Source organism: Struthio camelus, chromosome 5 (genome assembly GCF_040807025.1).
Source record: "Struthio camelus isolate bStrCam1 chromosome 5, bStrCam1.hap1, whole genome shotgun sequence".
Lineage (NCBI taxonomy): Eukaryota > Metazoa > Chordata > Aves > Struthioniformes > Struthionidae > Struthio > Struthio camelus.
The window spans coordinates 31136174-31161649 of NC_090946.1; the positions used below are offsets into that span (position 1 = coordinate 31136174).

Below are 25476 nucleotides of genomic sequence, written 5' to 3' on the forward strand. Positions count from 1 at the left end.
CCCGGAAACCAGAAGAAATTCCAAATATTGTAAAAGATACAGAATGGCCTTGAGGTGTGATGGCTCAAGTGCAGGTCTGTATATTGGAAGTTCGTTCTGTTCTGAGCTCTGCTACAAACACATACATCACGCCTGAATTACAATGCATACGAACAGTTTTTAAAGGGGAGACACTAAGTAGTAAAGTCTTCTCAATTATTACCTTGGGTATTAAACTTATGATACAAATTCTAACTTGTCCACAAATTAGTTAAGCAGCAAGGCATTGGACATTTATGAGGCATCTTCCATGGCCTTTAGCTTGATCCCAAACGGTCAATGTGATTTTCACAACTGACTTCAAATCAGAAGTTAGCCCCACTAAAACAAGATCCCAGGCCCAGAACCACAAACTGATTGAATACTGATCTGAATAATTCTAAATCGTAAAATGTCCAAATTTCTCCAAGTAGTTATTGCTTTTCTTAACACAGTAATGAAGCAGACAATTTCATACAGGGAGCCAGTGAAGTCTTCGACCTCCATTCAATATACTACACACAAAGAGAGCTACTATACACTTCCAGCTAAATCAGAGCAGTGAGTCACTAATAATGATAAAGGAATGGTTAAAAAAAGTTCCAGGAAGTTCTCAAATTCTTTATTATCCTAGGACATTCACTTAGAAAAATTAAGAAATTGCTGAAAAACTGAGATTTTTGTCTAGCAGCTGCCACTGCCTAATTTAGAGTTTGCAGGAGAGGTGCCCGTTATCATTATATCTTAAGATACAGTTTTATTTTGCCTTTGTGTTTTGTAAAAGCTGAATACAGTTTACATACCTGCATTCTGTATCAGAAAAGAAACTCTAAAGCAATATAGTACTGATTTATTTATATAGCCATATAACTTAATCTAAAAGGACAGGCTTCTTTTTATCCATGAAATTGTGAAAGCTGCATATTTTATGAAGCTGATGATCAGAAACTCATCTTTCAGGTATTTTCAGTTCAAAAATAGCTATAAAGCTTTATTTTGCCGAATCTCAAAATCACTAACACTAAACATATGAAATGAACCTTTGAACACAATGTCAGCTGATATTTCATAATGGCTTGATGAATTTATACTGATGACATAAGTTCAAAACAGCTTCAATAGACTTTCTCTTTTTCCAGCACTCCACGATGCTTTAACCTCCAGATAGGACAGATTATAAAAAGAAAGACACATCCCATCTCAACCTTGCAGAAAAGACTATTAGTGATATTGCAACATATTAAGACAGAGTCATTTCTGAATGTATCGCATGTGTGGCAGATGTGTCAATTTGCTGATACAAGAACACATGCAACCACAGTTAAGGTTTTACCGCAGAGTTCAAGTATAATGAGGACAGGGTACGTATTATTTCTTTGTACCTATTAAAGGTGCAATGAAAAGGCTTGCAGAGTGTTGGAGCATGCATTACAGGTGATATGAAAGTCACACAGGCTTAGGGTACTTTTCTCAATTTTCTGTTGACGCAGCTAGGCAGAGTTATGTTATGTTCCACTGCAGACATAAGCACCCTTACGTACTTTCTGCCCAAGTTTCTAATTAAGCAAATGCTGTAGAAAGGACAGACTCCAATCTATTTTAAGCCTTTGAAACAGTAGAGGTGGACTGCTGGTTCTTACTGGAAGTAAGGAGAACACTGTCCTAGTCGCAGCATGCCCAACTAAACTAGTGACCAAGATTCTTAAAAATGGGTGCCTAAAGGTGGATTTCTAACATAGTATTTAGGCAGCTAAATTGCTATGTGGTTTGCTTTGCCAGAGTGCTGAGAACCTACCTTCCCCCCTTTAACTAGGACAAATGTGTTCTCAGCACTTAAAAACAAACAAGCAAACAAAATCATCCATCACACACACACACACATTTAGTCAGTCTTGGCCTTGGGTTTACTCCTTTAGCTTCGCAAAAACACCATCGCATTGTTAAATGGAACTTAGTCATCAAATTATTTTACCTCTCGAAGAGTGCATCTTCAGCAATATATTTCCTCTCTACACAGAGAATCAATTTTGATTTATAAGCAGAAACGGCAACTAGTGAATTGTCATTTCCTAAGACACGTATGTTTTCCATTGGAGATATTCCACCCTAACAGTGATCAGGCAAGACCATACTTGTCTTACAAGACCTGACAAGATCACAACCTGAGTGTCTTTGGCTGCAGCTATACCATATTACATCAGGAAAACACTGCTCAGTTATGAAGACTGCACTGTTGAAACAAAAGATAGGGCAACCAGAACTCATATGCTGTACATTGCTCGAGCTTTCATGACTGACCACGGGATAAACACAGTATAACTTCATTTTGCACTTTTAGCACTTAAGTAAAACTTAATAAAAATTAGTTAGATATCCAAACATATGAGCCATAAGATTGAAAAACGCATGGTTGATTGATGTTAATTCAAACAGGGAATCCTCCGTAAAGGATTTACATTCTGAACGCATGAAAAAATCATAGATAACTACAGGAAAGTGACAACAAAGAGTATGTATGACTATCCAAGGAAAATAGGAATTAAGTACAGGATTTTGCAAGGAAACTAGTGATAAAAGAAAGGTGTCTTTTCCTCAAGAAAACTTAGCACAGAATTTCAGGGAGGATAGAAGCAGCAATGTGAAGTACCTAAAAATCACCAAACACAGTGGAGAGGACTGCAGAAGCGCACTGGAGACTCAAAGGAGGGGCTTCTACAGAACAAGATCTCTCCCATTCATACTGGCTCCCTTCTCACTGTTAACCAGTAACTAACTCACCAAGTGCTACCTGAAGCCCCTCTGCTCTGTAGGTAAAAGGATACCAGCCTTTGGCAAAGGATGAAATAATTAAGAAGAAAAGCAGAACACCAGGTGTGAAAAATGCCTGCAAAAATCAATTTACAGAAGGAGGCACAATAGAATGAGCACTAGGCTTGGGTACCTAGGTGCACCAACAAGACAAACCCATGTACATACTAGTGCACCCAATGAGACAGAGCAAATGGCGTTAAATGACCACAAATCATGAAGGAAGCATAAAGTTTTAGCAGTGGGATTCGAATGCTTTCCTAGAAAAAGTGAGATAGAAGTCATAGCAAAAGAACAAAGGAAACGAGAAATGAGAATTAAGCAATGGTGAACTGAGAATTTTCTTCCCTTCCTCCCAACAAAAAGCAGAATCAACATTTCAGAGCCAGAGAGGTTAAACAGGCAGCTAGTATTCCCAGTCAAAGACATACTAAAAGCATTTTTTTCTACTATTTTTTTTTAATATCTATATTTTCCATGCTTTTACACTATAGAACATTTTCAAGGGTAAAATCTAATGAAGTTACAAATTCCTGTGTTTTTGTTTGCTTGCTTTTTCAGGAAAGCAAACAGGTGCGTCTCTTCCATGATGTTATTAGGTTTGCAGAGCAAGCTGGCTGAAGCCGAATGTAATTTCTGACAATTCTGTAATTTTCTGTTTATTGCCTTGCACACAAGAACATTTTAATTCAAGTCAAAAGCTGTATCAGAAGGAAATTTTCTCTGTATTTAACATTAAGATGAAATACCAGGCGGGGAACCTTTTTCACTCCATGCTAAGCAAAAATTTGAAGTGCAACATGTATCAAAGGCTTATACTTTACCATATATTCTTTTTCTCACTGAACAATGCCTAACATAACTCTTCAGGTCTGCATGAAAACGTGCCCTAAGCTCCCAGGTATTCCAAGCCCTTTCTCTTTTACAGCACACATTTTTTTCCCGATGATCTACTGTCTAGTCCTTTGGCTCACTATGCCCCACATTTTCTTTAACAAAGCAGCACATCCCTTCCCTTCAGTAGGCTCTTCCCTGGGTTTACCTAGCAGTCTTGGGGCTAATCCTCAGTTCTGCAGCTGCCTGCTGGCTCCTCCAAGCTGTCCAACCCAAGCTTTCTCCCACTGCCTAACTCAGTCCCTTGCTTATACGTTCCCACCTGGAGAACGGAACAGGCAATCTTCCACAAAGATTTATCTCCAGTCCCCAAAATTAAAATAAATATAAACAATTGTAAAGAAGTCTTTACATAAAAGTAAAAAGTGGACATTGCTAGAAATGAAAGCTTAGAACAAGAATTTGCCAGTCTCTTCACTCCAAGCAGTATCTATATTCTCATGATCTCAATGAAAAAGTACTCTCACATATAAAATGGTATTTCCTATAGGAAAGGTGGTGAAAAAAATGCTCCTATGCCATTTGGAGAGAAAGTAAACTAAACTCCACAACCTGATTATCCTATATAGGTTTAAAAAACAGATAGAAATCAAAGGAAAGCAACCTCCTTAGAAGAAGTGTACCTGTGCCTATCACATGCTCTTGTGCTGCTTAAAATCAAATTCCAGCATAAACTCCAGAGAAGAAAAGCAGGATTATGAAGATCACCCAAGCTCAGAAAGGGCAGCAATGAGACTGTTAGCTAAAGTACGCACAGGTCTTCCTGCAGAAGATCTCCAGCGGAGGAGAAAGCACGATCCAGGGGTTAGAACATCTGGCATGAATCTGAGTTTCACTTCTGTCTGCCTTATTAATTGACTGCATGACTTGGTAATAAAGATACTTTTACCACTTCTTTTGCAAACAGTATATAGAAAGGTGTTATGTCAGTGCAAAACTAACCTAATAAAATTGTTTACCAAGAGACAAGAGCAGGGAAGAGTGGCTTTAGAGAATCTGGAGCATTTGAAACAAAAAAGTAAAAACCTAGAATAAACCTGACATATGCCAGTGTTAGGTGACAGTTGAACGTTACGACATACTGAAACACAACTGACATTTTAGAGATAGCTCATATATACAGAGGCTAGCAAATAACCAAGAGACAATTTGAAAAGGGTTGCTGGTAATCACATAACGATACAAGGAATTGGCTGAAACAAGTTCAACAAAAGCCTACTGGGAAAATGCTAGATGTAGACTTATTAACACAGGTTAGGCATTAGATGGACATCCACAGTGAAACTATGGGGAAGAAGGTGTCAGGAGGTATACAACCAGACTAAGCTCCATAATCTTTCTGTATAAGAATACAAGGATCAAATGCTTTTATTTTTTAAGTGAAGACATACTTCACACAATAAATAACAATCCTCCTACAGCTTCTCTTTCTAATCTCTGCAAGATACTGTGTGTCTTCACTTGCCTACTTCCTAGAACACCCCTCACTATGGAGAGGAAAAGAAAAAGACTCCCCCAGCACCTCTGCCCCGCAGTGTCCTGCAAGCAGGCAAAAGAAAGGAAAGGAAGCAATATAACTGCAGCTTGCACATAGGTTTGATAAAGAATATATCTTCAGTTCTTCAATGTTTTTCATCTAAGGGGCTCAAATCCAGTTATAATCACTACTGATCAGTGTTTCATGTGTTACTTTTGAGACAGGTGACAAATGCCAGCTCCATTTTACAACACAGAATACTATAGTAGAGGAGCAGTACGTCTCCAAAGGATCCCAGAGAAATGCTGTACAAGAGCTGGGATCAGCCTTAAATTAGCATTATAATAATTAAATAACTCTTCCCCACAGAAGTTACTATGGGCCTTCTGATTTTACCTACTCCTCAGAAAAACTGAGCACACAAACAAGTCTCGTGGCATCATGGTGATAAATTCCCCAGAGAATCTCCTACCACAGACTCCCATATATACAGATTGAATGTCAGCTAGGAGCCCTCTATCCAGTTTCTAGCTTGCAATGATGGAAGCAGGATCCCTATGCATAACAGTTACAAGTACTCCAGTGCTGCAGAAGATCAGTGAATTAAGATGTTGAAAATTAATAGTAATTTGAATAGTTAAACATTAATAGTTTTAATGTGGAAGGAGCAAAAAAGATTTCTTTTGATACTAATTTGACCCTTCATCCTAGGTGGCTACACGATGAAGATGACAGGTAAAACAAATTAGTGTAACAAAACAGTTGCCTAGAACCACAAAAGGAATTTCACTGTGACACCATGTGCCTCTACAACCCAAGAAGTCATCTTGTGGGACACACCTCACTAGGTTCATGTGCAGTTTAAAAAATTAATAGGATAGAAATGTGTTTCAAATATTTAACAAGAGGCGAGATAAGGTCAACCAGGAATAATCTTTCAGCTGAAAAATTATACACATTCAAGTATTGATTCTTTTAACTCTCTGGTAATGAAAGTAATCTTTTTCAATCAGAAAGAGCTCGTCTAATTGATCCTTGTTTGGCATCCTAAAAAGTAATCACATTGGGAAAGATGAACGATTTGTAACCGGTCCTGACCATGCCTGCACCAGTGACCGTACAAACAGCGGCAAAACTGCTGCATTTCTAAAGAGGATGCAGAATGCAGCCATGCAAAGTGGGAAGTAAAGCTCAGGAGCAATCTTTACTGCTTGAGTTGACCCTATGAAGAGACCTGAATGACAACATGCAATGCTGCCCAGTATCAAATTCTTAATTTCAACACAAATTGTATCTAGGTGTGGATCTGTGGAAATAGCTCAATATAGCTCAGGAGTCCCGGCTGGAAGAGTGACAATCAGGAAAAATAAGAAAAGAATAAGCATCAGGAGATCCCTCCTTTCCTTTCCCTGGGAAAGGTGAATAAATAAATGTTGCACAATAAAGGAGAAAAAAAATCTTAAAAATTGAGTACGGTTAGCATGCATAAGTGACGGCTTAGGAGAACTCTGGTGTCATTCAGCAGGAAAGAACTCCACACAGGGAGGAACAACCAGGGCAACTATGCGTTTTCTAACTTCAGTGCTCCTCTGAAACTTTCCTGCCTCAGGCACTCGTGGGGAAGTGGTACATTTGGACTAGCTGAACCAAGGGTTAGTTCTGGACCCAAAATAATCTGTACCTTTTCTTTCTAACACAAAAAAGTAATTGTTTATGGTCCCATTTTACGTTTCGTTTCTGAACAGTTCATGGGGAAAATTCATGTTTTAGGTGTGTTCCCTGTGAAATACTTATTTGGCCTACTACAGACTGTGACTTTGTGTTGTAAGATTTTTAAAATCCCTTTCAAAAAGAAAGGGTTACTTTTCGGTGATGTTCACCAAGTGTTATTTCCTGCTTGAAAAGGCATAACATAGGTTGCATAATAAAAATATAGCTCTCAGAAGAAGATCATCAACTACAGCGGAATTACCACCTCATCTTGGGAGAGTCTTCTTGCATTTTCTGTCTAGGCTGGAAGGGATCACCGTATCTCTGATCAATGCTGGTATGATAACCATTGGGCCAACCACAGCAATAAAAAAGGATTAAATAAAATATAAACAGCACTAACAGACAAAGCCTGAAAATGGGGCCCTTCCGAAATACCTGCATAATGGAGGAGGAAAGCCCCTGCTCACATTTCAAGCAGCTGTTCACAGAAAGAGGAAGAGGCAGGGGAATACGTAATGGATTATTTTAATTTGCCCGTAAGAAAAGACAGAGGACAAAGCCATGGAGTGCATCACAATAAAATGCAAAGAATTTTAGATTCTCCTAAAAATAGGCTACTGAATAACAATAGAACTCAGAAATTTTAAAACTGAAGTAATATTCAAGTTCAGAAAGAATAAACATGAATGAAAATGAACTGAGATGAACAAGGACAGAATATTTAGCAGTATTTTCTGTCAAATCAAATAAAACAAGAAGTTCAAACTTTGCAGTGACAACTGAAAACATGAAAAATACAAGCATACACACCTACAACAGCTACTGTAAATCTTAAAGTTCTGTATATTTTTTCAGATATGATAAAAGAAAGATGAGACAGCATTGGAAAATCAGAGGAGAACCACCAGTATCATTATCAACAGTGATTCACAAATATCAGGAAACTTCAGAAAAGCATAGACAAAATCATTACACAATGGCTGAAATTGATATTTCAATGGGGCTAAAGGTCTCCTCCCCTCCTGCTGCAGTTATAGAGTTCAAGGGATAACATTTGAACAGTCACATGTAGAAAATAAAAAAGGGGAGAAGTTTACATAGAAGTTTGACAGAAGCAAAAAATCACTGCAATTTTGTGTGTAATCTGTGCTTCATTGTAAAGCTAACGTAACTGACTCACAAAAATATTAAGATGCTAAGTACACTCTTTTCTTAAAGGATTCAAATGGTAATATCATAAAATTATTATTGTTGTGGTTGTTATTGTTAAATACTCTCCGGCTGTTACTCTCTTCTGACTTTGTTGCTTTTAACAGATCAGTTTAAGTCACATCAAGTTCACCTAATTAATCAGATTAGACATTTCATAATAACCTCTCTTCCAGACACAATTTTACTTTTTTTAAAGATCTGTTAAATACTCACTTTTTTTTTTTTTTTTTTAACTAAAGCTTACAATCCAAGGATATTGAAAATAATGTATCGTGGCCAACTGAAATTATACCAACAAACAGCATTCAAAGGATATAAACAGATAACAGCAATTATCCTCCTCTTTATGACTTTCATGCTCCACAGAAATGATTATTTTTCTGAATCACTAAAAGAATTCATTCAATTCTATTTAACTTTCCTCCCTGGAAGATCCCATTTGTTTTCCCATTTTAAAGAAAGGGGTAAAAAGATTTAAAAGATTATGATTATTCAGTACTTATAAGAAAATGAATAGTAGCTATGACAAAGGTATGTAAAATGAGCAACAATGCAGAAAATTCTCTTCCTCTAGGTTAGAAAAAAAAAAACCCTCATGCTTGATGCAATTGAAAGGAAAAAAAATCAGGATGGACAGACAGAAATATTCATTTTATAGAACATGGCTAATTAAAATTTCAGATAGCATTGAATTTAAGACCAATAATATTCCAAATAGTACCTTTTATGTACATGACTAACACTAATAGTTTTACTAGCTAGGATTTAATTATGAAAGTATCGATTGTCATGGTTCAAGGCAAAAAATGATCATTAGATGAAACCACGGAAAGAGATTCTTCCTATGATATACTATAGCTGCATGGAGGCCTAAACTTTCTCTAAGGCAACCAACTTTGACTGCTGTCAGAAAATTAATATTAGGTCAACTGTAGTTCAGATGACAGCTTTTTATTAAAAGGCAATGAATTTTACGTGGAAAAAGAAACAACCATGGGTTTTAGACTGCTATCTGAAGAGATCTCAGGTGTTAGGGTAGCCAGGATTAACACATATAGCAACAGGCTTTTCAGTTTACCTTTTTTTTTTTTTTTTTTTTTAATTATTTGTTCTTCATGAGCTCAGCTGATGGCAGACAAGTTTACACCCAGGGCACCCAGGGTGGTTGCAGGAAAGGAAAAAGAGTGAGAAGCTGACTCTCTCGACTTCATCATGGGCTAGCTGAACCACTACTGCCATAATACAGGACTACTCTAATTCACCTAAGCAGGACTTCACAGACTGCATCTGCAAATTTTCTTTGTCAGGAGGCACTGAGTAAGGGGAATTTTCTGCTTGTTTTGTGCTAGAAAGGGCTAATGTGGTCAGTTAATGTATAAATATTTAACATACTCAGTGAACAAAAATGGTAGTGTTTCATTTTAGGCAGAGCAAGTAACTGGACAGAATTTATTAAATCTCTCATGATAGTGCAGAGGACTTTGTTTTAGTCTCCGCGATGCTTATCTTAAAAGAGCATACACAGGAGTTTAGAGAAGTAGTACAAATTAGCCTGTGCAAGGTGCTGTACTTCTATTCAGTAATTCTACAGCATTTCAAAGTACTCCGCCATGCCAAGTAGACACTCTATGAGAAGTGTAGTTTGGGGTTATTCTTCCTATAGTACATATCACGTACCTTGTAAGGTTTTTTCCTAAAGTTTGTTTCTAAAAGACGTGATATAATGAAAAATGTAACAAACACATCTTTAGACTGCCTTTTCTTACATTCCAAGTCTGGTTTCTGCAAAAATGAACATCTTTAATTCCAGGGATTCATAACAACAATGAATAGAAAGAGCATAGAAATAAGGTTAAAAATTCCAACTATGTAAATCTCATAATCTATGAACAGTTTACAAAAATGACTAGCTTTTTTCAGCTAAGTGAAGACTTAACTGAGGAATATAAAATAAATGATTCAGAGAGGGTCAGCCCAATGTACTATTTTCAGAAGACACAAAAGAAGAGATAAAGTAAGACCATCTTTCTGTGCACAGAATTACTGTGGCCCTGGAGCTGCCAACAAGGAGAGAGACAAGCAGGATTCATTAAAGAAACCATTAAAGAAAGTCCTCCATGCTAGAACATTACTTTTTTTTTTTTTTTTTTAAAAAGACTACAAAAAAGATGTGGCCTTCATCTGCCAAGAAATTCCCAAACTCTTCCTCATCCAGTTTCTCACGGCACAAATTTCAAGGCTTGCTGCTTTAATAAAGATTGTCACAATTTTGACAGCCTTTGTGCAGAAAGCAGCTCGCACTCTCAACCTAAATCCGTTTAGAGAAAAAAACGTTTGAGATATTAAAAAGACTAAAACATTAACAGTTTTAGGCCCAGCTGTTTATGGAGTTAATGCCCATAATCACTACTTAAACTTTCTTAATGTCTACTCCCACGTATCACATAGAAAGGAGAAACAGAAAAGTTCAGAGCTAAGGAGGGTCTAAAATATATATAGCATGAAGTCCTCTTGGAGATGTGCTGACAACCCTCTGCCAACATTAACGTTCAGGAAGGGAGGGAATTTAAAATTTCGCAGAAGATTCTTAATACTCTGCAGGCTCAGATCCAACTTGAGAAATTCGGTTTTGACTGGAGAGCCAACACATGCCTGCAGTAGCATCCAGTAGCAACCAGCATCTCAGTAGCCTGCAAAATACTTCAAATGACTTAAGCAGTACTCGAGTGTTACACAGACCTTCTGTACAGGCATGTTTAGGTATTGTCTTTATTTATTTAGTTCATAAACCATGAACTGTTAAGAGCCGCATCATGCTAATGCAACAGGAGTAACAACTTTTTGCTGTTTTTTTGTAACATGTTATACTAAAACCACCTGTTGCTGGAAAACCTATATAACTGCGACAAGCTACACCACAGAATTCAAAACTGATCCATAAATGTCCTTCAAGAGCTGTCTGAATGCACTCACATGCCAAGCACATTAAGTACTTAACCTTCATGCAGCATTAGTTTCTATACTTCGCTCTACTTTGTTAATCTGTTTTAAACTCAACACCACAAGTTAACTCTGTTAGGATTTGCATTGAAACAGAAAAGTTGGACAATAAAGGCAGTTAGCCCCTTTGAAATAACATAAGAAAACAAGTATCTTTACAAAAGTCAGAAAAAATATCAGGTAATGGTTCCATATTTCAAAAGGGTATGAATTCATTTTGTTACTGAATTAATTATCATCTTTTCTCCAATGCAAAAACAAAATCCACAAAGGGTAATAACTACCCTTCCTCCCTAATGCAATTTATGGATCCTGACAAGCAGTCTAATGGCATAGATTATTTTTCATAAATCAACAATCTTAGAGCGACAAATCAAAAGCAGCAGTGACTTAAAAGGAGACTTATTTCCAGAATCCAGTTTGACAGTAGAGCTAAATAAGCATATATAGTTTGATTTCTAGCAGCTCTAAACCCAGCCTCTGGATTTCAGAGTTTTGCAGATAACTGCACTTTTAGCAAGCTTGGCGTTGATTATTAGCTGACTCAATACTTAGCCATGTAACCTTTTTAGAGGAAGTCACGCATAAGCAAATAAACAAAAAACCCTACCTGCTAATTTTTCAAACTAAGTTTGCACCAAGCTAAAAATGCATATATGTCCATTTATAGATAAAACATATGCAAAAGACCAGATCCTTGAAAAACAGGCCTGCATAGATTACATCTTAGAATATTAAAGTGTTGTTAAATTCTCCAATCTCATGACTGCTTTTGTTTCGAACATTTCCTTTAAAAAGTTACATTTCAAATGCTGTTAATGCCTTGGACTAAGTCTTTCCAGCTGACTTTTCATACAACTTCTTTAGTCTCTTTGCAAAAAAGAATCCTATTGCTGTTTCTACAAGCAGCAACATTCACCTGTAGATACTTAACCATTCAAAACTGGTTATGTGTTTTGGCAACACCAGATGGAACAAGGCCGCTCCGCTGCCCTCAAAAATAGTCCTTTATGCTTCCTCTGGAATCATCAACCGTGAAGACAAAATGTATGTTTCCGTGTATATACATTTTATTCCAACTAGTACACCACACAGAGCAAACAATTCTGTTAAGATGTGCGATTCTTGTTACTGTCACACATTTCACATCAGCTAAGAATTTTTTTTTAAGACTTTTAACTTTTCTTTCAATAATTCCAGTCAGTGGTTCAATTCTAAGAGCAGCAACAAGCAAAAATGAAAAACGTAAAGGAACCTATGTCATCAGATGTCAATTCCTATATATCTCATCTGCAACAGTTAAGGAAAACAGATCTGGGCAGAGCAGAGTCACTCGAACTGGGGATTTTTCTATCTTTACTGATTGGGTGAAATGAGCCTATTTTTCTAAAAGCAAAAGTGATGATTATGGATCAAAAGACCCTAATAGGTGATTTTAGCATGCTAGGCAGAGAAACAAGAACTGAATATGCTTTTAATACATTAAACTACCCAGTACCTCAAGATGAATGGGGCTACGTTGGTAAGAAAAGAAGTTCAGCCTATTGATGATGTCCGCACTACAGGGCGGCGCTCCTCAAAAGGCACACTCCAGTCCAGACTCAGACCATAAGCACATTTTTTCTGGGATTTCATCACGGTCCCAGAAACGTGAAAGTGCCTGCACTGCTGCTGAAGATCTGATGCATCTCGTGCTGTCAGCAGCTCCAGCGTGCTGCACACCACTGCGGACCCCCTCGCAGAGCATGGCTAACACAACAGTGTCAGGCAGCACCCAGCTGCCTGCTTGCCAGGCCAGAGGAAACCCACGGGAGATTTCCACCGCTGCTCTCTACATGTGCAAGCTGCTGTTCCCAACAGTGCAATGAGTATTGGAAGATACAAGGGCATTCAGTGAAAGAGCCTGCATAAGGACAGGGGGACGTACAACGGTGTGGCATGTTTGGAGTCTACCTTCTCGCTTTTCCCTGTTCTAATATGAAGTGCTTCTGTATACACTGTAAAGCCACACAAGAGAATATTTACCCTTCCTATTCATAAATTACTTTATATATTACACACACTTTTTTTTTTTTAAACAATGCATCCAAGATCATAGGGTTTGTCTAATTTTTAAAAGCACGCAAAGAGTGAAGTAACAGAACAGAACCATATTTAGCTTTGTACTGAGTAGCTTCTACTTGCACATGCAATAAATACAATGACATTTTATACTGTGGTGGAATGTGATTAAATCTGGAATGTCTTTCCTTTACTGCAAAGCCACATTTATGGCCTAAGTAAAATACGGATGCAATTCAGAACTGGATTTTGAAATGAAGGCTCCGAAGATCGGAGGGCTCCTTTACCCCTTTGTGGACTGCATATGTGCGTACACATGCACATTCTTAATTTATCATTCAACGACGAATTTGCTATGTTAGGCATTTCAGAGAATAACTATGACAACATTTGTTCTATCTTTAAAGAAACCCCAAATCCACCCCCAAAAAACTAGCGTAAAGGGCAAAGGTTGGTTTCAATTCGATAGTTCAGCATTATGGAAGCTTATATTGCAGTAAATTTTGTGTAATTGGAACTCTACTGCAGGAAGCAAAAAGCAGACTAAACCGAATCTCTAGAATCCTGAAAACATCTTGTAGCATGGGAACTTTTCTTCACCATGACTAAATAGGAATAAAAATATTTTACCCTTACAGGTCATTAGGATCTCTCTCTGGGGCTATCCTTATCCTTTGCTTGATAGCCCTGTTTTCTGGCCATTTCTGCTATCATCTGCCATGACAGAAAAGTTCAGCTTTCCCCAAACTCCTGATTATCTCAGCCTAACAGCATGCGATTGTATTTTCTAAAAGTGAACTTTATTGATAAACTCTGGGAAAAAAAGCCAAGCAAATAAAAATGGCAATATATTAATCTAATGGAAACATATGATTTTGCAGGATTCATTTGCCCCACTTCTGTGACAATTAACCAGCAAAAGTAATTTCTGGGAGAATCACAATTTCCTGGTTTGGGTAATTGTTATGTATAATCATGTAACTAGATAGGAAGTTTCTTCCTAATGACAAGCTTCCTCTGTCCTGAAGCATAGCTAGGAGGCAAAAACGCCTACAGTAGAAACTATGAAAATATTAACTACAAAGTGATAGATCAAAGTATCTCTTTTCCCCCCTCCCTGTCCTATTCCCAAAGGCTATCTTTCTTAAGGACCAAGCAAGTCAGCTTGCTAGTGGCTGTTCCTCCACGCTCCTTAAAATTATTTCACAAATACTTCAGAAAGGCAGCGCTATTAGAGTTATGGTTATTCACTGATGTTTACACATCTATACATAAATTTTGGATAGCTAGGTTATCAGACTGAATAGCATTCTCCTCCAAATATTGCCCATAATATTCTTGTTCATGGACAGAACACAATACCCTCTAAAACCAGAATGAGGCCACTCAGCAGGACAGACCATGCTGGACTCCTTCACAGCAAGAGAAATTCTGCCTCCCCAGCCCCTTTTCCTTCAGCCAAAGAACGTTTTTAATGTTCTCCAGAAAGCTGCAGAACTAGCAGAGCAAGAGCAGGACAATTTACAGTGCACGGCTAAACAGGGCTTACACAAAACCCCAGCCACTTCAAACAAAAAACAGATGCCCATCATTGAACCAGGGTCCCAAGGTCTTTTCAATATCTCAGATCACTCAGAAGAAGATTCTTTGATCACTTGTATACAGTAATTGATACCCAAGAGTCAATAGTCATTAATAAAATATTAGCTTTCTCCCAATCAATATGCACACTTTTATGAAATATTCAGCATTAAGTATAAAAATGAGATCATAGTGAAGCAAGAAATGCTAAAATATTATTTCCTTGAGTATAAAATACACGCTTTGACTAAAAAGGAGAAACCAAGACCTGCAAAAACCTTTGTCATACATATTTCTCATTGTCAGAAAAGAAAGTCAGATCTAAGCGCAATCACCTTGATAGAAATTTTTCTATCGAGATTAACAAGCTTTGTATAATTCCTTTGTTTTGGAAATAAAGGCCTTATATTGCAAATCCTAAATCCAAGCAGCAAATGCAAAGACACAAAACCAGCTCAGCCAAGTGCTGCATGTTTCACAGATTTGTCAACTGTTCCTTGGCAAACTAGCTTCATCCACTGTGACACACTGCTATTTAGGAGGAAATCTCAAAGTTACCCGTTTGTCAAGCCCAAGTTAAAGGTGCTGCAAGTCCCTGGCCTTCCTAGAAGGCTAGTGATTGCAACCCTGATCATTTCTGCCATTCCTTAACCAAAGTGGTAGGAATTTACAAGCTGGCATTCCCATGCCCTGCAGTGGAGGGACTTCCCTTCCTCCGTATAGGATTTCTTAGGAAGAAATGAGCATGTATGTCCCATGCACTGTAGAGACTTTCACCATACTCCGAATGCAACATGCTGCAAGATATGTGTAAGCATATTGGAGAAGCATTTGAGTCATTTTTCCAAACAGAATGCACTAGTCACTAGTACTGCAAACATAAACCATATAGTCCATTCATCCAACATAAGCAAACACTACAGAGAATCTGTATTTGGCCATTAGCCACCCACCTGGAATGTCGTCTTTGTCTTTGATCTATTGCCCATAGCAACATTTCTGCGTAGAAAGAGAGGATATAGCAGGAAAAAACCCTATAAAGGGTTCCTATCCAGCACGGTCAGGGTTGCACCTGGCTAATCAACCTTTGGCAGTAGACACTACCAAAACTAGGGACTTTGAGAATAAATGCACGTGGGTTAGCCCACACCCGTCTGTCTGATCCACTGACAGCATGCACACTGTCTCTTTTACTTGGCTTCATTCCTTACAGCATCTTCCTTCGCATGCACTAACACATTAATCTTGCAGCTGCGCGCAAAAAAAGCTTCCATGAGATTTCAAGAGGCCCAGAAAAATAACTTTTCTGAGGGAAAAAAGTTAAGACAAAACCTCCCTCAGAATATTGTTGTATTGCTCAGTCAGGTATTTTAAAAGTTGATTTTTAGGTTAGAGTTGAGAAGAATGAAACAAATTATGAAAAGAGATGTTAAATATTTAAAAGATAACTGCAAATAGAATGGTCAAAATGTTCTCCACATTCACTCAGAATATGACAAAAGCTTAAATTGTAGCAAGGGAGGTTTAAGTCAGACATTATGAAAACCTTTCCAGCTAGCTGGTTAAGTACTAGGAAATACAAAACAGAGGGTTAAGGAATTTCCTTCACGAAAAGCTTTTAAGAATAGGTGAGACAAAGGATGTTTTTGGGGGTACCCTGGATCCTGCCTTGGGGTGGAGTGGTGGATTAGACGACCTTCTCTATGATTCAGCTACTTCCATGATTTAGCAGGAGAGTTCAATTCTGTGTTAACATTTGTTTTCCACGTTGTATTTTAGCACTTGTGTTTGAAGAACAAAGCGCTTGGTACAAAATGTTTGCTTCTAGAACCAGGATATAGCGCGGGGGGATTTTTTGCTTTTTCAGACAGAGGAGACGACAAACCCTGGCCGTTAGAGCCGCAGCAAGATCAGAACTTGATTGAATAAACTCTTTCCCAAAAGCAAGTTACAATCCTGAAGGCATTAGCATTTACTGTGGAAGCAGATGACTAAAATATCAGAGCTTTTTGCTTCAAGCCACTGACATTGATCCAGCAGCCTCTGCATGCTTTTAGGATAGTATGTTCTAGCTCTCACCTCATGAACTGTTCATAGTAATTGTTAGATTTAGGAAAGAGATCAAGAATACATGGGCCACAGAAATGGATTTAGTCCTATTTTATCAAAAAGAAAACCTGCAATACGATGGACCAGGATGAATGCTGACAGGCTGACATGTGAAAGCCTGCCCTGCAGTCATTCTTTAGATAGACAGCTTCATTCACAGGACTTGAATTAGTATTAAATTAATATCATTCTCTTTAAGCCACTGAACATGCATATGCAAAGCAATTTGGAAAAAATATTTTGAGATAGCATTGGGGGTCGGGGAGTGTATATACATATACACACACATAGCCCAGCACAAAACGCTGCAACTAATAAATTATGAAAAATGCTAATTATCCCTTAGTCAAGAAAAACAACTATCAGCATGATTTGTGGTCAGCTGTTTAATTAATTTCAGTATTAATAAAGTTATAGAAAATCAATGTGTCAAAAGGACTTGAAAAGATTACCAGCTACTCTGGACAAATTAGCAACACATCAATGCCTAGAGCACAGGAAAGCACAAAGATGTTTAATTAAACTATTTACTCATGAGGAATTTAAATCACCATAAATATTATATTTTCAGTACATATTTTCCTCATATTGAAAGGGCTTAGGAAAAAATAATACTCAGTTCCCCACTGCATTATTTTAAAGGAAGGAATGTAAAAAAAGTAACAGTTATAGCCAGTAAATGAAGGTGAAGTAAGGAACAAAAGAATATAGAAAGCATTTAGAAAGTAGAGGACTGGGGAATAATTCAACTCTAAATAATAAAAGATGCTTCAAAACTGTATGGAAAGAGGAAGGAGAAGATTTATAACATTAAGGTCACGTGGTTACTCAGGGCCTATGCACACTTGCTTAAATGAACTGCTATTGTTTCTTCATGAATATATCAATACCTATAATAATTACTGAAATCTTCTTGGTATGAGTTTATGTTTTTTCCATGCCTAAATTTCTGACTTTCTTTACAAGTCTTTAATGCTGCCACTGTCTCAGCACGAATTCGGGCAAGATGCTCCATTCTCTGTGCCTAAACCTCCCTTTTCCAAAAGGGCAATTAAAATACTTGTCAGACGTCTTGGGATGCATTGAGAAGCTATGTTATTAATGTTAGCACAGCATTTTCTGACAGCACAAAAGAATCATCCTGTTTAGTATTATTATAGAACTTTCCTGGAGCAAGAGTGTACTAGTTATCTAAGGGACTTACTTCATCTAAAGTCAAAACGAATGTGATTGAAGGCTTTGAGTCGAGACCTATGTAAGTATCAGTCATCTGACACGGGTTGACTGATTTTTTATTTTGCTGGATTGACTCTTAGTCTTCGGTAGACTTGTCCGGAAGAGCAAAGAAATGCTCTCTGATGCAGGCAGTACCCATCGGTGCATAGATTACCTGCTGCTGAACTCTGCAACAGCCCACTGAGGGACTTGAAACCAATGCTTCTGCATTTTAAGGCACCAGGAGCTAAACAACATTTTTCTTCACAGTTCTGTGAACAGAGATCCTGTTGACTGCAATCCAGACAAAAGGCTGCTACTTAATAGTAGGAACTACTAAGTCTGGTCCTGCCTTTCAGCTCTTGCCACTTACGGATCTCTGGAAAGAAGAGACTGCATAAGAGTATTTTGTGCCTGTTAATACAATCATAGCATCATCCACTCAGTGGCTTAATTTTCAAATACATTTAGGAGCAAGTATTGCCCCAAAGACACAAAGTAGTGAGAAGACAGGCACACAAATCAAAATGCAGCTCAGAAGAGGACAACGTGCTGTCCTCAGTCTGCAGCGTCCAGATCGGACTCCGAATGAGAGAATGCTTCAGAGCAATATACATGAATATATTACTGCCAAGTACAAATAAGGAGGTCTAGATCTCCCTGACATCCCTATCCCTAGCAATACTCATTGTGCTAACCACCTGCACACATAATTGTGACCTCAACCCAATTAACATTTTCACAGTGCTTCTTTGTAATTTATAAAGTGCTAGGCAAGATACTCACTAATAAGGTATTTCAGGACAACAGCAATATCTGAAGAGGGCACTTGCACTAAGCACGGTTGAAAATTTTTCAACCACTGACCCATCTTCATTGCTTACTAACCCAGACTTTGAGTCTTCAGCTAGTTGACACATCTATCAATTCATTAATTCTAGGCAATCACATTAAAAGTGGTGATATTTGCTTACTAACCTCGGTGAACATGCAAGACCCTGCACAGCACTTTCAAAGGCCAAGTGCCACGCCAAAAATGCTCATCTTTCCTTCCAGAAAGCTAATTTAGCTCACAGAAACGGAACAGATGGAAAAGAGCTTCAGTAGAATAGACTGCAGGAATAGCACTTTCTTTGGAAGAGTGACTGTATTATCAGCTGGCTGCCTAAAAGCTTCTCTTCGTGGCCTTTTCAAACACATGCAGCAGTTCGGGATGACAGGCCAGTAACCTGCCCTTAAAGACTGCCACTTCACCCTTGTGAAACTTGCTGCACTATCAGTGTCATGACTGGGTCAAACACCACCTTGAACCTCTGACAGGTAAACTACAGCAACAACAATCTAAAAACACCAATTTTAGTAATAGAAAACAATCTGAACAACTTTTGCTATAATCACAAGATGAAGTCGCTGGAAGTGAGTTACATTTCACGGACGAAGGAGGGGAAGGAGGAGAGAACAGGAGAGGGGGGCTAGTTTTCTCCTTGAAATTTAGCTTTCACAGAATTCCACATTTTCCATGCTTTAGGCCCTGTCCTTCCAGGAATGTATTGCAGAAGGGCTTGTTCTGAAAGGTGCAGGAGATTCAACACTGAATGCCTCTCCAGAAATCAAACAGCACAGAAGCAAAGAGATAACCCTTCAAAATCATTAGGTCTTATTACTTTGTCTAGTCTACTCATACTGTAAACCAAACTATCATACAAACTACATCCTAATAAACATTTAAATCCTAAAGCTTCTTCTAAACAATACATTTCTATATAATGTCAATTTTTCCACAGGATGAAACTACTTAATGATGTATTTTGAACATACTGTGATAGATGGTTTGCTTTTTGCAAGTAAGACATAATTAATGACTCTGAAAAGCTCTAGGTAGAAAGTTTTATGAACACTACCACACAGAGTGAGGACTGAAAAAGCGTTAAAGGCACAGTCCAGTATTCAGAAATCATGTAGAATTGCATAACTCCACAGTAAAACCTGGAAAAGGGTTCTTTTCATGTAAGGAAAACCCCTGGCTTCACAGCTTAATGCATAAAGAGGAGGACGTTCACATACAGGTTGCACCACCTTCTGGCAGAGCACACTGCTGCCAGGGCAGCTGCCAAGGCTCCCCAAGGCAAAATGGGCAAAGTAATTTTGAAACCCAGAGGGAGCTTCTTCATTTTGCAATATAACCATGAGTAATGCATGCAGCCAGAGGAATAAAAATTCTTCAGCATTCTCATTTGTTGAGGTTTTTTAAGCTTTAATGCATAATTAGCTAATATTTGTAGGAAATAAAAACTCCACAACCTCAAACCAAAGCACCCTAATTACAATAACACAAAAGTGACTACACAAAACAAAAATACTTGCTCTTGAAGTGACTAGAGGATTTTAGAAAGACTTCAGTGTCCCAAGCAGCCCCAAGGAAAACATTGTAGAATTAGTATATGTTCTGAAATGGTAATCATAGATGTTATAGGCCAAGAATCATCATATGACATCATGACTGCCTACATATAAAGACGTGATCAATCTACATTGTTTGCGCTACATATCGGCGTGATATCTCTAGTTATCAGAGATAACGTATAGACTATTAAGATAAAACAGTACTTTTTTCAAGGGATTCAATAGTGGGTGGGGAAGGTGGGGATAGAGTAGCTTCACACAGGCAGAGGGCAAGAAGAGAGATATTGTAGCTTCAAACTAGACACACACACACCCCAAAATATACATATATACACACGTGTGTGTGTATATACACACACACATTTCCATAATAACACTAGAGGACAGATGCAGCCCACCACACACAAAAATGCAAGATTTATAATACATAACTTATAATGCTTTGAAAATAATTAAACAAAATAATGCACATTTGATGCAAACTCCCAGACTGGTATATTGGAAGAAAGCAATCCAGGTGAACCTATTTTTCAACAAGCAAAACAAGGTAAAAACCTGTGAAAGTGAATAATATTCTTTAAATCAGCAGATTCCAGTAAATGCGAGCATCTGGAGAAGCAAATTTACTGCCATTTTCAGAACAGGAAAGAATGTGATTTACCTGAGAACAGATAAACAACCTGTGACTTTCATGGGAAGAGACTGAAAGAAGCTTCCTTTTCAAGGATAACTTTTCTCAGTAAAAATGTCCTTCATTGAACAGCTTAATTTACATTCAGAGCTCAGAGCTCCAGGAATAGCAGAGTACAAAAATGTTAATATACCTTCACTGATGGATGCAGGTTATTGCTAGACTGACTAACCTGACCACAAAAAACCTCAACGTACCAGGTCTTTTGCTTATACAAGACTGAACACTGATTATTTATGAAAGTATCCACTAACCCATCTTAGGCCATATTTTAGAATTTAAGATAATTATAGATTCATGCAAAATATTACTTCAGTTACTTATCTTCTCTGTTTCTGTGACTACAATTTCTATGCACTCAGCACAGCTTCTAATGTACTAGGTTCTCACTGATATCCATGGAAAGGTCTTGCTCCACAGTTCTCGAGACCAGAACTGGGAAACATTACTCAAAAAATATTTCAGAAAAAGAGAAGTTTCATCAACAGCAAAACAGTAAAAATTAGTGTAATTTGAGAAAGACACAGGGAGAGGAGAAAAATACAGAAAGCTGAATAAAATTCAGCAATATCCAGATTAAATATTTCATTTCATTCGATTCGAATTGACTTAGCATTTCAATATTCAATTCAGTTTCTTTTTTAAAATGATAAAAACCTTAAGCAATTCAAAAAAACGTTTCTGATTTATGACTTCGACGCATCACTGCTTTCTACCTTCCAAAAGCCGCCAGAGCACTGGGGCCACCAAGCAGTTGCTGTCCCAGCAACATGGACTGTGCTCCGCAGCTTCTGCATGAGTTGAGGACAGCCTGCACCTCGCTGAATGAGACGCTGGCTTCCCACAGCATGATGCCTCCTATTCTGTCGAAATATCTCTGCCTTTAGGTCAGTTTTATATAAAGCACAAGCAGAGCTGTGCATATGCCTTAAGCACTTAACTTGAAACTTGCTAACCTCTGCCGTGAAGCCGTTCACCTTTGCTGCACTGAAAAGAGCCTGATCCCACATACAGAAGATTCAGATGTAATATGAATGCTAAGCTATCTCAGGCTTCCAGGTTTGTCCCCAAAACATGGTCCAACAACAATACAATTTCTCATTTACTTTGTTTGAGTAAACGGGAACAAATTAAAAAGCTGAGTAATAGCCATAATCTATTCTGCTTGAGCCTGCCATACATTGGTGCCAACATAAAGGTGAAATAGCTAAGTATTTGCCACCTGTATTTTTTAAAAAAAAATTATGAGAGAAGTTTCTATAAACATAATGCAAAATACAAACAAGATTAGGTCTTCTGTTGCACAAACACTTGAATATATATTTTTTGCAATATACTATTATTTCTAGATAAAACAGGCAATGAACCAAGTTTCTCAAGTATGTTAAACACTTGCTGTGCCTTTTAACTGTGATGTTGAAGAAGTCATTTTAGTAAGATAATAAAAACTGCAAGAAATATTTATCTCACTCATTCCATTATTTCTTGCTTATACCACTTCTGGTTTTTTTGTTGTTTTTCTGTGCGTGCACGTTAAATGAATGCTCACCCATTACTGTCAAGCACCTGTCTTATTACTACACACTTTTGCTGTAAATCACAAATACCCTGCATTCTAAACCATTTGCATGCCTAATGATACTGTCTTGCTGGAAGGAAAGGAACATTAGGGAATTAGTAGCAAATATACGGAAAACAAGTGTCAGATTATCAAAAACGTTTTTCTCGTCATTGTAAAAGCAGCTACCACACACAGCACACGCATTTAGAACAAAATTTAAGGTTTGAAACTTTTCTGACATAGCAGATTGTAAAAGATCAAGAAAAATGCTAAAACTTACTCAAAAGACACAACAAATTACTTAGAAATAAAGAACATCTAGGTAAAATATGAACCAGTTCCCTGTCAGCTATTTAGTATGAGCCTCTCTCCAGAGATGAGTAGGACTTTCCTGAAGTCTTTATAAACACCTAATCCTAGCTACAAGAGATTGTGTCATCACGGGAGTAGGTATTTCCTATGACCTTCCCTAAGGATAACGTGCCTCACAATGTAATTATTCCAGGCTGGAAATCATTTTCATATTAATGCTCCTTGGCCATCCTTCCACCTGAAAGGACAGCTTGCCCAGTAAAGGTCTAAACCTGGTACTGCGTCCACCTTCCTCATTTCCGTTCCAATAACTCTGCCTGATATGCGTCTCCTTGCCAGAGAGGCATAACATCCAAACAATCCTGAGATTAGCATTTGTGGAGACATGTGGTTGAAAGATGTTATCAACTTAGATAGAGCTAGGCAGAGCATTTCAGAAACTTCTCACGTTAAGGTTCCTTAAAAACCTATACATGGAAATGAGACATATCTACTTTCCCATAAGACTTTTTAGAGCTCATTTTGCTGTTAGGTATTAAAAAAACATTACTGGATTTATTGTCTAATGTTATTGCACTTATTCTCACTTCTAAATAACGTGTGCCATAGTCCTGGAGGCATTAATTCGCAGCATTAACAATAACAATTTCCAAACCATCAGACAACAAATGGCTGTGAGGAACTTGCACATTTTCCATTTCTCTCTCATCTCAGCTCTGTCCACAAAGCCTTCCTCCTGGATCATTTCTAATGTTTCAAACCACTGACCAGCTTCAAACTATAGGTAATAAAACATTGTTTCTTTTCACTAAATGTGAGAACTCTTTTTACATCCTTGCTAAAATCAAGCAGATCCAAAGGTCTGGATGAGTCATACTCCCATGTAGAGACATTAACAGAGCTGCAGAGTGAGATGATGGGTACAACAGGGCTAGAGACTGGACATGTTCTTATTTGAAGCTCACGTGTGAGACAGTGATGGGACAGCAAGGGACAGTGCCCTGGCTGACAATGGCACTCAGGCATGTGCATCTGCTAAGCCTCCTGCACCACCCTCTAGCTAATCCAAAATGCAGTGCCTCATACCACACTTATCTGTCGCACTTGTGCCTAAATTGCATGCCAGCAGAGGGCCAACAAGTATGCGGCTTTTGCTTCGGCTCGGGTTAACTAAAAGCTAAGCAATATACACAAGACAGAGTACAGCAGCACTATCACTATGTACTTAAGAGCTCACCTGTACATGAGAAATCATCCACACGGACATATCCCATGACACAGTCACAGCGATAGGATCCAGGCAGGTTAACGCACACGGTATTGGCATGACAATAATGCATCTTAGCAGCGCATTCATCAATATCTGTGGGGAAGAAGAACCAGGGAAAGTCCCAGTCAGCCTCAGAGTTAAATGAGTAATGTGACACAGTATTAGCATAAGAGACAAGAAATTCTATTTATAACTTCAAAAACAACCTAGCTTAACCCTAGCATTAAAGAATAAGGCAAATTTGGTCGAAAAATTGTCCTTAAAAAGGAGTAAAAACTCCTTCCTCACAAGAATGTGTTCATTCCACTGTTGTTTACAAAATCCTACATTTTTCTAACTCTGGAAAACTAACATGTATATTTGTTTTTTATGATATTTTTTAGAAGTCAAAAACTGATAAAAAAAGTTTTCAAACATACTAAGTAGCATCCAAAATATGCAAGACCTTGCAACAGTAATAATCCTAACTCTGTCTCATAGGGAAACTAAAATATGAAGCTGCAGTAACTCCGCACAACATGGTACCAATTGGGCAGATAGGACACCGTAACCTTTGTCATGAAAATATAGCAGATGCAACTGCAATGTCAACCAGTAAGTATTCCAGCCCTCCACGTTCACTCAAGCACTCTGATAATGACTTGCCCCAGAGACACGCTTATGCTACAAGAGTTGCTGAAAAAGGAACAGTTGGGTTGCTGTGCCACTTTCACATCCTGCACAAGGAGAAGATTCAGCCAGCTGCCTAAATCAGTTTTGAACCTGATTTATACCATCCCAATGGAAAAAAAGATGACTTAGGAGAGCTAGTAACTTGGTCCTATAGCTACATGTTGAGTAACCTCTATTGCTGCTGCAAATCCAAAATTCAAAATTATAGTTTTCTGAGTAGGGAATCAAAACCATCATTACTTGTCTGTTTAAGTATCACAAAGCTCTGCGACACCGTAAAATGTAAATTCTTCCCCCTACCGTCCTCACAAAATCAGAAATTAGACTGAAGCATTCATTTCATTTTTGTCTGATTAGGATAGATGTTCTACTCAGTAGCACTGATTTTACATAAAGTAATTCATGGTTTTCAAAAGATTTTTTCTAGTACTACATATGTCCAAGCAAAAGAAAGAACCACGAACCACCAAACTCTTTCC

At 38.0% G+C, this 25476-nt stretch overlaps 1 protein-coding gene across 2 annotated transcripts in view; it reads right to left on the reverse strand.

The window, feature by feature from the left end:
- The window catches only part of NELL1 (neural EGFL like 1), a 290897-nt gene that overhangs the window by 123786 nt on the left and 141635 nt on the right, over window positions 1-25476 (reverse strand). For both annotated transcript variants that reach the window (XM_068945356.1, XM_068945355.1), the window contains exon 13: window positions 24293-24418. In XM_068945356.1, coding sequence (XP_068801457.1) covers window positions 24293-24418 — 126 coding nt within the window. The remainder of the gene's footprint in view (window positions 1-24292; window positions 24419-25476) is intronic.